This window comes from Crocodylus porosus, unplaced genomic scaffold, assembly GCF_001723895.1.
Source record: "Crocodylus porosus isolate Cpor-Errol unplaced genomic scaffold, CroPor_comp1, whole genome shotgun sequence".
Lineage (NCBI taxonomy): Eukaryota > Metazoa > Chordata > Crocodylia > Crocodylidae > Crocodylus > Crocodylus porosus.
The window spans coordinates 87,271,924-87,287,279 of record NW_017728906.1 but is presented as its reverse complement, the minus strand read 5'-3'; the positions used below and the strand labels follow the sequence as shown (position 1 = coordinate 87,287,279).

At 38.1% G+C, this 15,356-nt stretch overlaps 1 protein-coding gene across 1 annotated transcript in view; it reads right to left on the bottom strand.

The window, feature by feature from the left end:
- Window positions 1-15,356, bottom strand: part of SLC9A4 (solute carrier family 9 member A4) — a 37,352-nt gene that overhangs the window by 9,192 nt on the left and 12,804 nt on the right. The window contains exons 4-8 of the mRNA XM_019529566.1: window positions 11,534-11,751; window positions 9,111-9,313; window positions 7,995-8,081; window positions 6,342-6,412; window positions 4,098-4,259 (exon numbers count right to left, since the gene is read on the bottom strand). Of these exons, the coding sequence (XP_019385111.1) occupies window positions 4,098-4,259; window positions 6,342-6,412; window positions 7,995-8,081; window positions 9,111-9,313; window positions 11,534-11,751 (741 nt within the window). The remainder of the gene's footprint in view (window positions 1-4,097; window positions 4,260-6,341; window positions 6,413-7,994; window positions 8,082-9,110; window positions 9,314-11,533; window positions 11,752-15,356) is intronic.

The window sequence follows — 15,356 nt, the reverse complement described above, 5'->3', positions numbered from 1 at the left end:
AGATTTTAGGAAGAACTACTTCACTGTAAGGGTGGCCAGAGCCTGGAATAGGCTTCCCAGAGAGGTGGTGCTCTCACCTTCCCTGGAAATCTTCAAGAGGAGACTGGATAGGCACCTGGCTGGAGTCTTCTGACCCCTCCCACCCTCAGTGCTCATTCCTGCCCATGGCAGGGGGTCAGATTCGATGATCTGTCTAAGTCCCTTCCAACTCATTGATTCTATAATTCTATAAAATTATCTTTATTGAAATTTTCTTGCTGATCATTATTATTGCAGCTTATTATAGAGCTATTGGTGCTTTATTGGAAAAATCATTATTGAGTTGGTAACATCGCTGGTGCAAAGACAGGTAGTTAGTCAGAAGGCAGGCAGGGTAGCATCTTAGAGACTAAAGCTAAGTACATACAGTCAAAAATTCTGAGGCTCAATTGATTCAGTTTTGGCAGATTAGTCTAAGCTGGATAGATTGGGCCAATCAGCAAATGAACAGGCATTCACTTTTGATTCCAGAAACACAGCCACATGCTTGCAGTAGCACAGGCCAGAAGCTGGGGTCACTAGAGCATGCCTCCCTGTTTGGCTGGAGCAGACAGCTTGGGCCAAGGCTAGCCTGCCCACCCTCAGAGGAGAGGTTTGTGGGGAAGGTGCAAAGCATCCTGGGATGCTGGGGGACTGTGAGTTAACTTGAATCTGGAGGGGATCTGGTATGGAAGTTCAATAAACCACTTTAAACTAAATCAGTTAAGTCCGATACTATATCTATCCAGGTTTATCTTAAATGGGTTTTAGTCATTTTGAAAACTGTTTCTGCATACTGAACTTCTGTTGTGCTACAGATTTGAACCGATTTCTGATCACTTATACCAGTTTATGTGTAACTTCTGTCCCTAGCCTAAGTCACTCAGAAATGCATACGCTTTCATAGGCAACAGCCTACTTCATTAGATCCTATGAAACAGGCTGTTGCCTTAAAAAGTTATGCATCTCTGATATACAACAACTGGGTATATCTCTCTGTTGGCAAAAACAAACTAGTCTGATCATGAACAAATCTGATATACTGTCTATACTTGTTCCTAAAAAACAGAGCTAGTTGACAGAAGTCCTAAAAAAAAATCTTATCCCTTTTTTTTTCCATTTCTGCCAGATATTGAGCTTTCTGAATCTATCCAGTTGTACAAGTAGAATTTAACTAGGATAGCTCCTTCCTAGGAATCCTTAGGAATTAAAGTATCTCCCTGATTCTGAGACCTTATACATTAATAAAAACTCCCCTTAACTTAAAGTTAAAACAATGTGGAACCAGCATCAAGTCCTTCTTCTCCTTCGATTGAGTACCTTTAATGTTCATTTCCTAAAATACAGCCATGCAAATATGATGCCTACTGTATCTACTTGCCTGGGCTTTATTCTCTGAAAACTTTATTTCTAATTCTTATATTCTCCAAAGCCATTATAACTAAGTGCTCTATTTTAATTCAAATATAGAGCCTTTGTTACACAGTCAATGGGTAATTTTTTCCAAACCACTTTGCAAATACCTAATGCATATTCTGCACCCACCAGAATCCCATTCATGTGAATGGAAGTTATGAGTTTGGAACGAATTCAGAACAGATCTGCTCTGTTTATCAAAAAAGATTTCTTGCTCGTTTCTCTAAAGTGTGAGGACCCTTGATAGCAATGATGTGCCTGTTAAGCTGATCAGGAGTGCTGGTGAAAAAGGGGTAAAGTTATCAGGGCCTTGAAAATGTGGTTTTATAGTAAATACCTCAGAGTTACATTCTAAATCCCCATTTTCAGGGATTTTTAAAGTGTGGCCAGAATTTGCTACATGACTCACATTAAACAGTGCCTTACCTTACAAGCTGTCCTTGAAGTTAATGAAACTATTCATATAGGGCTAGATTCTGATACTTTTACATTCTGTAGCCTTGTACTGCATAAGAAAACATTGATGGCTCAAGAACTAGGAGAATTACTTAGTGAGAGCAAAGGTATCTGAACTTGTGTACAACAAGATTCTATTCTACCTGGTTAAACCTGACAAACTTGGGCCCATTATGTAAATGATTTATTTAGAATATATTTCAATCTACATTATCAGTTCAGGAGTAAATTGAAAAAATTATATGAAATCAGTTGGGTTTTTTTAATAAAAAAATAATATTGTCTGCTTGTCAAAGATTCAGTTCAGATTTCTTATTTATACTTTCCAAATTCAACTGCAAATATTTCTGATACATAACAAAAGTAGAATTTGAAGAGAACCTAACCATTTTAATGCCATACACTCACCAACTGTGACTTAGAAAGAAATTGTCTAGGCTTAATTACACAGTCACATAGGAATTTAAAACAAAAGCAGACTAACTTTGGCATAATCAAGCCCACATCTGAAGTTTGAAGAGGAGCTGGAATATATGTACAGTAGTTATTTTCTTGGGATGTAACCTTTAAACACTCTTATGGCTATACTTACTTGGATGCCATTACACTGAGGTAAATAGGAGAATAAAGAATAAATTTGCAGGATCTAACTCTTTATGTTTTATAAGGGTTTATCCAGAGGTGTCCTGATCTCAGCATTGGGATTGTGTTGCACTGGGAATAGTTTACTCATTGATTTCTATAGAGTTTACGTCTGTTTACCCTCCCCCTGCCCTGTCCCCCTCCTCCCCTCCCCCCAACTGTTTCATATGGATTTCCATTGCTTTTAAATTAATTCTTCTGCTGGAGCTAGGGATTTTTGCGGGTGCTATCTTTATTGGACCAACTGCCTGGCTGTGATAGATTTAGACAAGCTTTTAAATGCAATGTGTTCTTTTCAGGTCTGAGAAAAAGCAAGCACAGCAACAATGAAAAACACCAAGCAGTATTGTAGAATTGGAGAAGAGGGGAAAAGAGGAAAATTCCCAGGGGTAGCAGACACGCAAATCACAGAAGACAGGATAACATGATTAGTGGAAGATCAAGACTGTTCAAAAGGAAAGGGGGTCGTTATCACCTGTAGTGTAAAAGAGATTATCAGGAATCAGGTAGCTTATAGTATGACAGGAAGTCAATATCTGTGTTCAGTCCTTGGTTTTTAGTGTCCACTCAGCTTATGAATTTTTGTTCCCAGGCTCACTTTTTGAAGCTACTTTGTAATTTTTCTCCATGAGCATGAGGATTATGGGAGGACTATGAAAAATGTTCTCCTACACATCTTTGTGTTCCTGTGTTGGAGGGGCTTGTGGACTCTGTCCTTGTATGCATCTCTGGGGGCTGGTCCAGCAGGCTAAAGGAAGCAGACTGCTTTATCCTGAAAAATGGAGCAACCAGCCTGCTTTCTCTGTACAGCTATCCTTTGACAAACTGATATCATTTCACCCACTAGTTAAGAAAACTGGAGACAGGTAATTTGCCTGATTTAAAAAAATCCTTTGGCTGATAAAAAAAATAAATAAAAATCCTTCCTTCAACTGTCAAAGCAAGTATTTTCTGATATTTGAAATGAGTATTTAACATTTTCTTCACTGTTTCCATTCTTGCCCATCTCTGCAACTGAGTTCCGGCCAAGAAAGTGTCAGAATTGTCCAAGAAAGCTAACCTGAAGTTATTACCCTAAGATCTACTTTATAGGAGAGCATGGTTTAAAGCTATTTATCTCAAATGTTCAAATTTAAGAAGTCAGGGCCAGTACTTTGCACGCCCTAATAAAAATCTTTCAACATAAAGCATCAGTAAGTCAGAATTTACCAGCCAGTAAAATGAGGCATGAGACTGCTTTGCATCACTGCAGTAACACAAAGCAATCAGAGCTGAATCTAGGCCTGACTCTCCAGACCTCTTCAGCTTTGCCCATTTCTGCTGGAAAACATGAATGAAGTGAAGGCCTTTATAGCTTTTGGACACCGAATTATAAATTTACCTTTCCATGAATGTGATATGTTCAAGGTCCCAGTACCTAACAGTAGCTTCTCTCTGCAGATGGTCCTGTTCCTCTCACATGTCCTTTAAAGGTGGGAACTGCCTCAGTTACCTCCCCCTGCTTGATCTCCCGACCCCCCTCAACCTTCCCCAGTTTTATGAGATAGTAGGAAGCTGATACTCACTGAAAAGAAGCTGTGGATGCAGCTGAACTTATCATTCCACTCTCTGCCATTTCAATGGCCTGTCTTATTTCCAGTTTCTTGTACAGAGACACAATGCTGGATTTGGGCTCATTCTTCCGGATTAAGATTTTCTTTAGATACTTATTGTCAAACTTTTTAAATCTGTGAATAGGAATTTAAAAAAATATAAAGAGGCAACATGTCTATATTCCTCTCAGACAAAATCAGCATCATTCAAATACATATATAATTAAGTGGTGGAAATGGGATTCAAATCATAGTCACCCATGGACTCCTGAAGGACCAGTGAACAGAAACCTGTAGGGGCACATTTGGCATAGCCCACTGGTCCACATAGCTTGTAAATTTGCCAGACAAAAGAGAGAAACAAGCTGCAATCATGGCAAAAAAAGAAGGTTGGCTGAGGGTTAGCATATAGCACCGCCACATTTGTAAGAAAAGAGTATGGCCAGTCTCTACGCTTTTGTACAAATGTTGTACTCTAATAGTGTGTAACAGCAGCAGCTGCACTTACAGTAATCCTTGCCTATTCAACCAGGCACCAATAATGTTCTAAATGGCCCAGTAGTTATAGTAGTTTGGTCCTATTATGTTGCTGATGATTTTGACTCCTGCCAATTAGGAGAAAAAATATATATCTTTATATTGTAAATGACAGAGAAATTGAATGGACTGCAAAATGATGTGTGTATGCATGCTGAATATTATAATATATGGCTAAAATACCACATATACTGTTGTGTGTCTATGTATGTATTTAGAAGCAGGTATTTGCTTTCAGGCATTGATTTAACAAAACAAGAACAGCTCTTGTAATTGTTTTTTCTATAGGGTAGTTTACCAGGGTAGGAAATGTGTTTTCAAATGCTCTGAAAAGCATTTTATAATTCACACAATTTCTTTTAGGAAGGACCCATTTTTAATATTTTTCTGTAATAGTAGAGGACTGTGCACAAATCTGCCCTCTTTGTCACTAAGGATGTTTGGAGGAACAAGAAGCTATCTTAGGTAACCAATTCTGAAAAGCACATGATAAAATCTCTTAATGGCTACGTAAAACAATACAAGGAATAGCCTCATACAACTTTCTTATATTCACTATTTTTATATATGAGGTTTTCTTAGCCTTTACCTACATTGAAACAATACATTATTGTTATTTCTTAACAGATTTCATAACAGAATTCTTAAGAGATCAGTTGGATAGATGTGAGATAAGTGTCAGAAATGCCATTTATCTAACTTGCAATGTGGATATATAGTTTCCTAAACTGTGCCTCTGTTTTGAAGAGCCTATGCACCTCTATAGGTTCTCTTCAGGGCCATTTTAGCTTATTGCATAGGAATATTACAGTTTCAAAATTTGCTGAAATACATGCCCTAGGATATTCTACCTTGTAACCATGTATAATTATACAGGAACCACTGGAGATGCAAAAATATTTGGCAGACTGGTGATGATATAGATAGATAGACAGATAGATAGATATGCTCATGAAAAGGCCATAAAACAAATTGCAATTAAGTCACGCTACTGGGAGGATGGGTCTTTCAAAGCATCACAAAATAACCTATGGAAGATCCAGTGCTTCTCCCATGCTGTTTCTGTATAAAGTGAGATGAGATAAAGCATCAGATCATAATGCAATAGATATATTAATTGACGGACTTAGTTATAGTTTAACCTAACCATTTGTGCTCTTACCTAGTTACTGAGAACAAGCTCAGTAATCTTATTTTTTACAAAGACATTGCAGGAAAAATGACTAATTATTACTGACTTCTTATTAACTTACAAATACAGTGCCATGTATTTGCTTGGGTATTTGGAGTCAAAAAAAAGGAGCGATCCATGCCTCAAGTAGCTTGCAATCTGAATTTAAATAAATTATATTAAGCTTATATTTAGTCTTTCTTTCCTGGCTTTTGGATACACGTGCTATGAATGTACATGTTATACTCTTTTCCCAAATTACCTGTTTTCTCCTATGTTGTGAGAAAGCAGATTAGTAAAACAGATAAATGCTTCACAACATGATGGTGATCCAAAGCACTTGAATTATTTCTTTTTTAAGTAGGATATGACACACACACCTGACATTTTCATTCTAATCTAAACCTCTCTGAGTACACTGTGGATTTCCTGTTGCATTTAACTTTTTAGAGATCAATATATCACAAACAAGTTATTTTATTATAGTGTCAGTAATAAAACTTCCTTACTTATCTCTCAATTGATAATGACCCCAGTGGCCACATATATCTTCGATACCAGCCTTCAAATGGTCCATCAACTAGAGAAATAAATCAATGAAAAGAGTAATTGGCTTTGATATGAAAATAAAGTTAAAACCATATTTAATAGGAAACCAGATTTTAAGGTATTTACACAATGGCATAAATTTTGCAGTGGTTCTGAAAATGTGGACTATGGAAGACTGACAGTCAGCAAGGCCATGACAGGCAGACGGTTAGTGAAAAATGTGCTGGTTAGGGTGCTTGGTGACCCACAAGAAATTTTGTAGATTGGCAGGGATTTCTATAGGTCCAAAAAGTTTGAGAAAAAAACAGTTCAAGAAATTCATAAAAGTATATGAATCCAAACAATCTCCCCAATACATTCTAATATCCTACATCTCCTGAACTTTTCCTTTTCCTGTAAGGTAGTTCAATACAAATATATCTGCTACTGATAATCAGAATTTGGAGTAACCCTTATGAATTTCCAGTGCAGTATCTTATGGGAACTCAGTAGATATATCTTTATGTCTAGATATTATAGCTAAAATATTATATTTTACAGAAAATCATTTTAATTTCAATATAAAGATAAAAATGCTGAGGGTTGTTTTCTGGCCAAAGTAAAGTCAGCTTAGCTGTGGTGATTTAACTAGCATATAAGCATGTGCTGAGCTTTATGCAAATGGTAGCCCTATAAATGCCAACAGAATAGTAATTGTGCAAATTTAAACACGTGTCAATGCTTTGCACAGCTTTAAATAAGTTCTTTTTTCCCTATCCCTTATCTTTCGGTGTAATGGGATGGAAGTCCAAAACAAAATGTTGCTATGTGGAAGCAAAATTGTCTTCCAAAAGGATTCAGAATCTTTCAATAAAAGTCTCCATGCCTTTGGATAAGTTTATTTTTAATCAATAAAATGGAATAATGTGTTTTAAGACTATTCTGGGTTTACTATTGGCTAAGGTAGGACAAACAATGACAGGAATGGAATCTGAAAAATCTTCACATTGAGGTTTGGGGAAAGTCAGCTGTAGTTTGGCAAACTTAATTATAGCAGTAGAAATAATGGAGGGAACTGAAGATTGAAGAAAGTGACACTTCATCAGTTCACACTTGCTTCACATTCAGAAGGCTTTCTCCTCAAACATGTGGGCAAGACACTTCCATAGTAAGAATTTAAATTCTGCAGATATTCATGGCACTTGCCCAGGAAGGGTGTCTACTCACTATATGCAAATTGCTGAGGTGGTTTTTAGTAAACCCTACTTTATATGACAACCCCAGGCATCAAGATATAAAGAGACAAATCTGATTGCTACATTGTTCCATTGTTGTATGTCTTTAAAAGGCTCTATTCTGTGTTCTTGAAAGTATAATTGGGTAACATCTATATCCATACTATGTCGAGCCTTATTTGTTATTCACTCTAGAGATGCTAACACCCTGTAATATTTTAAGATATTTTGGCTAGGATTTACAATGCAGCCTGAAAGAGTTAGTTGCCAAAATTCGACTCAGTTTCAATGGGCGTTGTATGTCCAGCTCTCTCAGCCTAATTTGAAAATCCCATCTTTTTTCCTTTCCTTTTTAGAAGACAGTCTATTGATAGCATTCTATTGATAACAAAAACTTACTCGCATATGCACCTCTTCATTGATAGACTCTTTTTTATTGGTCTTCTTAACATCTAGATACTTGACTAATGGGCCAATTGTTATTCCCTGTATTCGGAATGATGAGTGAGAAAATTAATTATTTTGATTAATATATGCAGAGGAGGGGGAAAATGAAGTGATTACTTCTTATTTAAACAACTAGGAAAGAAAAATGTAGGCTACAGGGATAAAGGCGGAAAAACAGAAAAAATAAGAATATTTTTAGAAGAATTATTGCTATTTTAAAATCAAAATTACATTTTAATCAATATAGTTTTAGAACTCAAAGAATTCACCTACATAAACCATCTTTTCCATACCCCACTTACAAACAGGACAATATTTTATTAAGGAGAAAATAAGAGCAAAATTTTAGTAAGGACAAAACATCCAACTGCAGCATTTCCAAAAAGAAGCAGTTTGACTTTTCATTTTGAAGCAGCTTTTACAATTTTATACTGTACCATAGTATAGTAACATGGAAAGAGAATTGATTGGCCCAAAACAATTATTTTTGAATTTTCTTCCACAGAGAATTTCAAAATTTCTCAATTTTGTTTTCAATAAGACAAAGGAATTTTACAGAAATTCTTTGTGGCAGAAAACTGAAAAAAACATGTTCTGGGTGAATCTCAACAACATTTTGCACCCCTGTTTGAAACAGAATGTGCATCCTTTCTACACCTCTAAGAGCATCACAAATGGGAAATGACTCTTCTTGTAAGTGTCAAAACTAATGTATAGCATCTCTCCAAAACACGAGGATGCTGCCCATGTAGTTTAGAATGGGAGTTATTTGTGATTGAGGCTCTCAAGTTTTGATGACATTAAAAAGAAGCTATCTCCAACAACAATTTTAAAGACAATATGTTTTTATATAGTTCCTCTGGTTAAGTTATTTATTATTTAGCCAAGATGGAAAACTAAATTAGCCAGCAACAATTTATTGTGTTTAATCTAGTGACTAGATGCAGTTATTGGAAGTCTGAACTAGAATGATTTAATTCCAGCTTAAGTACATGTCTTGATGCAATCTTAACTCTGAAACCTCTTGTCTATATGAAATTAAATGAGCCCATTACAAAACCTACTTACCTGAATGAATACAGTAAAATAGATAACTACGAGGGTAGCAGTAATGAACATTTTTTTTCTAGGGAAGAGAGATGCATGAAGCAAAAATGCAAGCGAGAAACTACTGGCTCCACGAAGACCACTGTAAGAAATAATGAGCTGGTCTTTAGCAGTGAAGGGGTAAGTCCGGAACTTGTTACTGATGTAGAAGAGAGCAAACACACCTAAAAAGGGGAGAAAAGCTACTGTTAACCAGGAATACTTGATGTGAAACAAAACCTCAACTCCGAACCACTGACAGTCTGCTTTCCCATTATTTTGGCAGTAACTTCTTTGAGGAGCATTGGGACTGTGCTTCAATATATTGTAAAAACAATGTTTTAGTGTAGCTTGTATGTTTCTCATGAAGTCTATGCTTTCTATTATAGCTTTTGTGTGTGTGTTGTATCAGAGAAAAAGATAGGATATGTTATTCACTCCATTTGTGTTTTTAGACCGTGTTTCTATACAGCTCTTCCATTTACTGCTGCTCTTCCTGTTTCTTCTCTAGTAATATTTTTTTTTCTTGCACAATTCAAGACCCGTATGTTTGAACGGTGTTTCACCCGAAACTCAACCCTTTTGACATTCAAAGGCTAACAATAATAAAGCAAGCCAGAATGAGACTACTTAATCCTCCAGTTTTGTTTTGTTCTGATAAAAGGAAGAACTAAGAAAACATTGTGCATGATGTTGTAACTAGGGGTAGAGCGTGGCTTCTGTTCAGAATACGTCTTGCTTGCTGCCTGTTTTCTGTTACTCTTTTGTGTCCTTTTCCAACAGCCAATTTTTTATAGAAATATGCTGATGTCTTAGATTTCACATTAGCATCACCAATGATGATAATACTGAAATGTAAGAATTAGAATTCTTCTATTTTAATACATTCATCATCAAAAACAGTACTGGATTATTATAGACAGGTCTTGTAGCCCTACCAGTTATCAAAATAGCAAAATTGCCTGTTTGGTTGCTTACAACTGTGCCAAAATTTACAGTTTGACCTCAGATTTTACATGTTAGGTGTCTGCCTTAAGTTGACTTTTAAGAGTCATCCAAAACTGTTCAGCTCTTTTGGAAATATATGTAAGGATTTCTTTAAAAAGGCAATGTCTGTCTCCATCCTGAAAGACACACCTGCTGAAAATCATGCAGCATGGGGGAGGGAGCTGTCTACTCTGGAGTTTTACATGAGTGATACAGAAGCTTGGGTGTAAAGCTTCTTCCTCTTGGAGAGCAAATTAAAATAGCAAATATTCCCTATTTGTTTCAAATCGCAAAGGTCATCCAAATTGCCAAGGATATGTTAAGATTCCATTCAGGGTTTATCTTGTTAGTGAACTGCCACATTTACTTGAATATAAAATGAGGATTCCTCCCCCCACCAACAAATATGGGGGGGAAGCCCCCTCATCTTATATTCATATACGATGCAGAGTAAGGAGCAGGTGACTGCTGCAGCCCTGATTCTGACACTGAACTCAGGTTGGTGTCAGTCAGACCCATAGCAGCCTCTTGCTCCACTCTTTTGCCCTCAGCAGCTTTTGCCCACGCCTCTGCTTGCCCCCTTCCTTCCCCCTTAATGTCAGGCACAGCTCAGCTCCGACTTGGGCTGGGGTTTCTCTTGGGCATGGAGCACATTGAAACTCCTTTCCCTTCCTGAATGATCAGCAGCAACAACACTACTGCATGGCCAGGCATGGGCAGAGCTTCCACACTGTGCTCAAGGACAGAGCAGCCAGAGTAGCCCCTGACAGCAAGGGGAGGAGAGTGGGGATGGAAAGAGGCAGAGACTGGGAGAGCAGGGGGACCGGGGGGGTTGCAAGTGGCAGGGAAGGCAGGAAGGCTGCAGGGGAAAGAAGTGGGCAGGGCAAGAGGGCCACCTGACAGTCCCATCCCCCTAGCCACTGCTTTCCCTGCTGTAGCAGTTGGGGTGGGGGATAGATTCAAGATAACCCCTCAATACGTAGATTCTATACCTGGAAAATTATAATGAATGTATAAATTATCCACATATAGGATCTAATTATTGGGGGAGTTGTCTTATAGTCACGGCTGTCTTACATTCGAGCAAATACAGTAACTACAATTTGAAAACCCATTCACCTGAATGAATATAGTAAATTATATTGTCAGTCTAAATATAGGCTTAATGATAGAATTTCTCATTCAGGAAGAAGAATCATTAACCCTAAGGGCTCTCCCCTTCCCCCCCAATCTAGTCCTAATATTTGTGAACTGACCCCATCAATAAGACACACCAATTAACAACATAATTAAACCAGTTATACCAGTAGGTACTGAACTTCTGAGTCTACCCTTGCACTGAAAAGTATCTTTCAAGGAAGCAAAGTGCCTTATCTACCCAAGATAACTACATGTACATATACATATTTGCCTCTTACTTATGGCCCGCCAGACCAGACAGAAGAGCAGAGTGAAGGACACAAAGGCCCAGTTCCACTCATGGTTCTTTCCAACCGTAGAAACTCCCATAAACACAAAAATCAGGGTCTCGCTGACACTGCTCAACATCTTCATGAAATACTTGATGGTTGTGTAGGAATTCTGGGAAACATTTTCTTCCACGTACTTTTTCATAGTCACTGCACATGCCGTCATCCTGCTCCATCAAAAATATCAAGCAAAGCATTTGTCATTAGTGGTGGCCTTCTCTGTTTGCGGTCTTAAAAGAGAAAGGCTCTTTAATTTGAAATATTGTTCAATCATCATTGTCTATACATCTCCTTGTTTGGATCCAACATGCAGTTAGCTTTTCATACCCTCCCTCATGTCCAATGGAAATTTCTGTCTCAAGTTGTGCCTTTGATTTCAGTTGGACTATTCAAGAAATAAAGAACTTTATAATTGTATAGGTATTGTATTTAAGAGTATCCAAATCCAGTCCTGCAGAAGAAATAGAGGAGCCAATTTGGCAACTTTTCTCAGTGAGGGAGGATATCACACTCTGATTCAAAGTGATTTATTGTTTTAAAAAATAGGACTAAATATTGACTGTCCTAAGCCCCAAATAAGGGGCTTGTTACAGCGCCACTGGAAAGTACTAGTCAGGGTATTAGAGTCTGCTTCTGGTTCTACTTTGCCCTGGAATAAGGGGAGTGACGGACCCTATACAAGTCCTGTATGTGGCCCATTTCAGCTTATGAACTAGGCAACATATTAGGGAGTTGAGAACTAGCTCCAGCAATTCCCTCCCTGTCCTTGGCCATTCCTAGGCTCTGCCTCATTACATCTATGCAGAACAAGCTATCCTGGGTAGAGGTGCAAAGCAGCACCTGTTCTGTTCTAAGCCTGTTACTAATTAATTTGGCTTAATGTTGATAATATGATCCGCACTGAGTCTCATCCTATTCAGTACTCTCAGTGAAGGCAATGAGACATTGTGTGGAATAAGATACTTCCTAGCATGTGAAGAGTACAAAGATTTGGTCCTTTGGCAGATTTTGTGTTCTCCGTTAAAACTGTTGTCACAAATTCTCACAAATATTTTCTTTCTCCATCCACCTCTCCACATTTTAAAGGCTGTGTAAGAAGACAAAACAGGTTGAAGGCTGAACTAATAGGCAGCAGGGTACATCACCATCTAATTTAGATGGACAACATTTTAGTCCCGCCAAGCTTTTGTGTGGTGATAGTTATTAGGGCTGTGAGAAGCTTCGGTCACTAATTCAATTCGGCCCAATTCAGCGGCCAAATCTCCAAACCCAAATCAAATCAGGAGACCCATTAATCTTTCTGAATCAAATAGGAACCCTCCAAATAGATTTGGAGAGATTCAGAAAGATTCAACAATTCAGATGAACGCAGCTTTAAATGTTTTTTCTACATAACTCAAGGTACCAGGTGGCTCATGAACATTGTGATGGAGGGGCAGAGGGGTGTGGGGGGGTCTCCAGTGTGCTCAGCAGCAGACCCAGAAGTGGACCAGAAACACGTCCAGTCCACTTCAGGGTCCACCAGAGATCGCACAGGGGATCCCCACTCCCTGCATCCCTCCAGCTTGGCAACTGGTGCCTCTTGGGTCCGGGGGGGGGCACCTGGGGTCCCCCTGTGGCCAATCGCTGAGCCAGAGGTTGCGGATGGGCCCCCATGTGCTTGACAGCAAACCTGGATACGGACCAGAAGTGCTACTGTGGGACACTCCATCTACCTCACCATTGCAGTGTTTACAAGCTGCGCCTGGTGCCTCGAGGTATGTAGAAAAAATGTTTAAAGCTGTGTCTATGGCTAAATTGCTGATTCTCCAAATCATCACTGAATCTTCAGATTCAGATTCCACTGAATCAAAACAGGGATAATGATCTGAACTAACAAATCGATTCACTGTCTCTGATTCAGGCCGAATCAGAATCTGAACTGAATATGGCCTGTTTCGCACACCCCTAAATTAGTTATTCAATCTTGAGAGCTCAGAAAACTCTAAATGCTCCCTTATTTACTTATTAGAAAGAAAGCTACAGGGTGCCCTTGAATAACTGAAACAGGGTGCCCTTGACATGCCGAGACAAAACTATTAAACATTAATGTTTAATACTGTTGACTTTTAGGAATGTATGCAAAATAGATTTTCTTAATCCAGGAAGAAAATGAATGAATTCCTCAATAATTGAAAAGTGCAACAATATCATCTCATCATTAAAATAAGCAACAATATACTTAATAGCCCAGAAAGAACAAACACTAAAATTATTTTATTTTACTAATAATTTCAATGAACTAATGAAAATAAAAGCACATGAATAAAAAGTTATGAATTTTTATACTATGAAAATCCACAGAATGATTTTACTTATTTGGTGAGCTTTTTTCTATCTTTGTACAGATGGAGTGAGAAAGTCCATAATTAATTAATTAGGACTTGTGTGTTTAAAATCTAGTTCTGCATCAGTGCAGTCATTGACAGCACATGTATTAGCGGTGCAAAATTGGGACAATTTTTTTAGCATGTACAAAAGTTATAAAGCAGTGGAAAATTAAAATCATATATATTTTAATTATTAGAGCTGAATAATATGTTTCTAAATATTGCATTATAAATGCACTTAAAGTTTGAGAATAAGGCTTTCTATAGATCTAATTAAGTACTTTATTGGGCTAATTATTCAAAACCTTTGTCTGGTAATGAGGATGATACTGCAAACACACTCCATATTTAAGCCAAAATTATATATTATTGTTGTGAACAAATCTAGGCCTACCACACATATTCTGAGGAAACACATTTCTAGTGCAGACAGAAGCAGTTCAAATCTTATTTGAATGTGTGATATACATCCAGGCTGAGTGCCTAGGTGCAATCCTTTTCTATTCTGTTCAAGTGCCTGAAAATCTACTTTTGTAACATCTCATCATCTTACCCTTAATGTTAACGAGATGTAGTTACCCATATTAGTCTAAAGTTAAGTAAAAGCCAGGGTAGATTTGCTCATTACAAGACTAACCAAAGTCTAGCCCAAGCTTTTATGAGCTGTTCCACACTTCATCTGACTCTGAAAGGACATACAGAAAGCAGAGTATAAGAAGAAAGAAATTAGAATACAAGCAACAAAGTGGGGGAAGAGAAAAAGAGATAGGGGAGAAGAGGCAAGCGGTCAATACTGGGAGAGACAAGAAAACAAACATATTCCTATGGGTTTGTTTGTTTGTCTGTCCCTCCAAGTACTGACCCCCTGCCTCCTCTTCTTACTTTCTCCCCAACCTCTTGTCTTTTGTATTCTAATTTCTCTGTTCTTCTTATACTCTGCTTTCTGAATGACCTTCCTGGCATGTGATGAAGTAAGCTACAGCTCACAAAAGATTGTGTGTTCACACATGCTCTCTTTCTATCTCTCTCTCTCTCTCCCTAGGCAGATCTTGAGAGGCTCATGAAAAGGGCGGATGAGAACCTGATGGTGTCCAACACCGAAAAATGCAAGGTTCTCCACCTTGGGAGGAAAAACCTGCAGCATGCTTCTAGGCTCGGCAGTGCTACGCTGATTAGCACTACAGATGAAAGGGACTTGGAGGTCATGATTGACCACAAGATGAACATGAGCCACCAATGTGATGCTGTGGCTAGTAAAGCAAGCAAAATGCTGGCTTGCATCCATAGATGCTTCTCAAGCAAATCCCGGGTTGTCATTTTCCCGTTGTACTCAGCCTTGGTGAGGCCGCAGCTGGAGTACTGCATCCAGTTTTGGGCTCCACAATTCAAAAAGGATGTGGAGA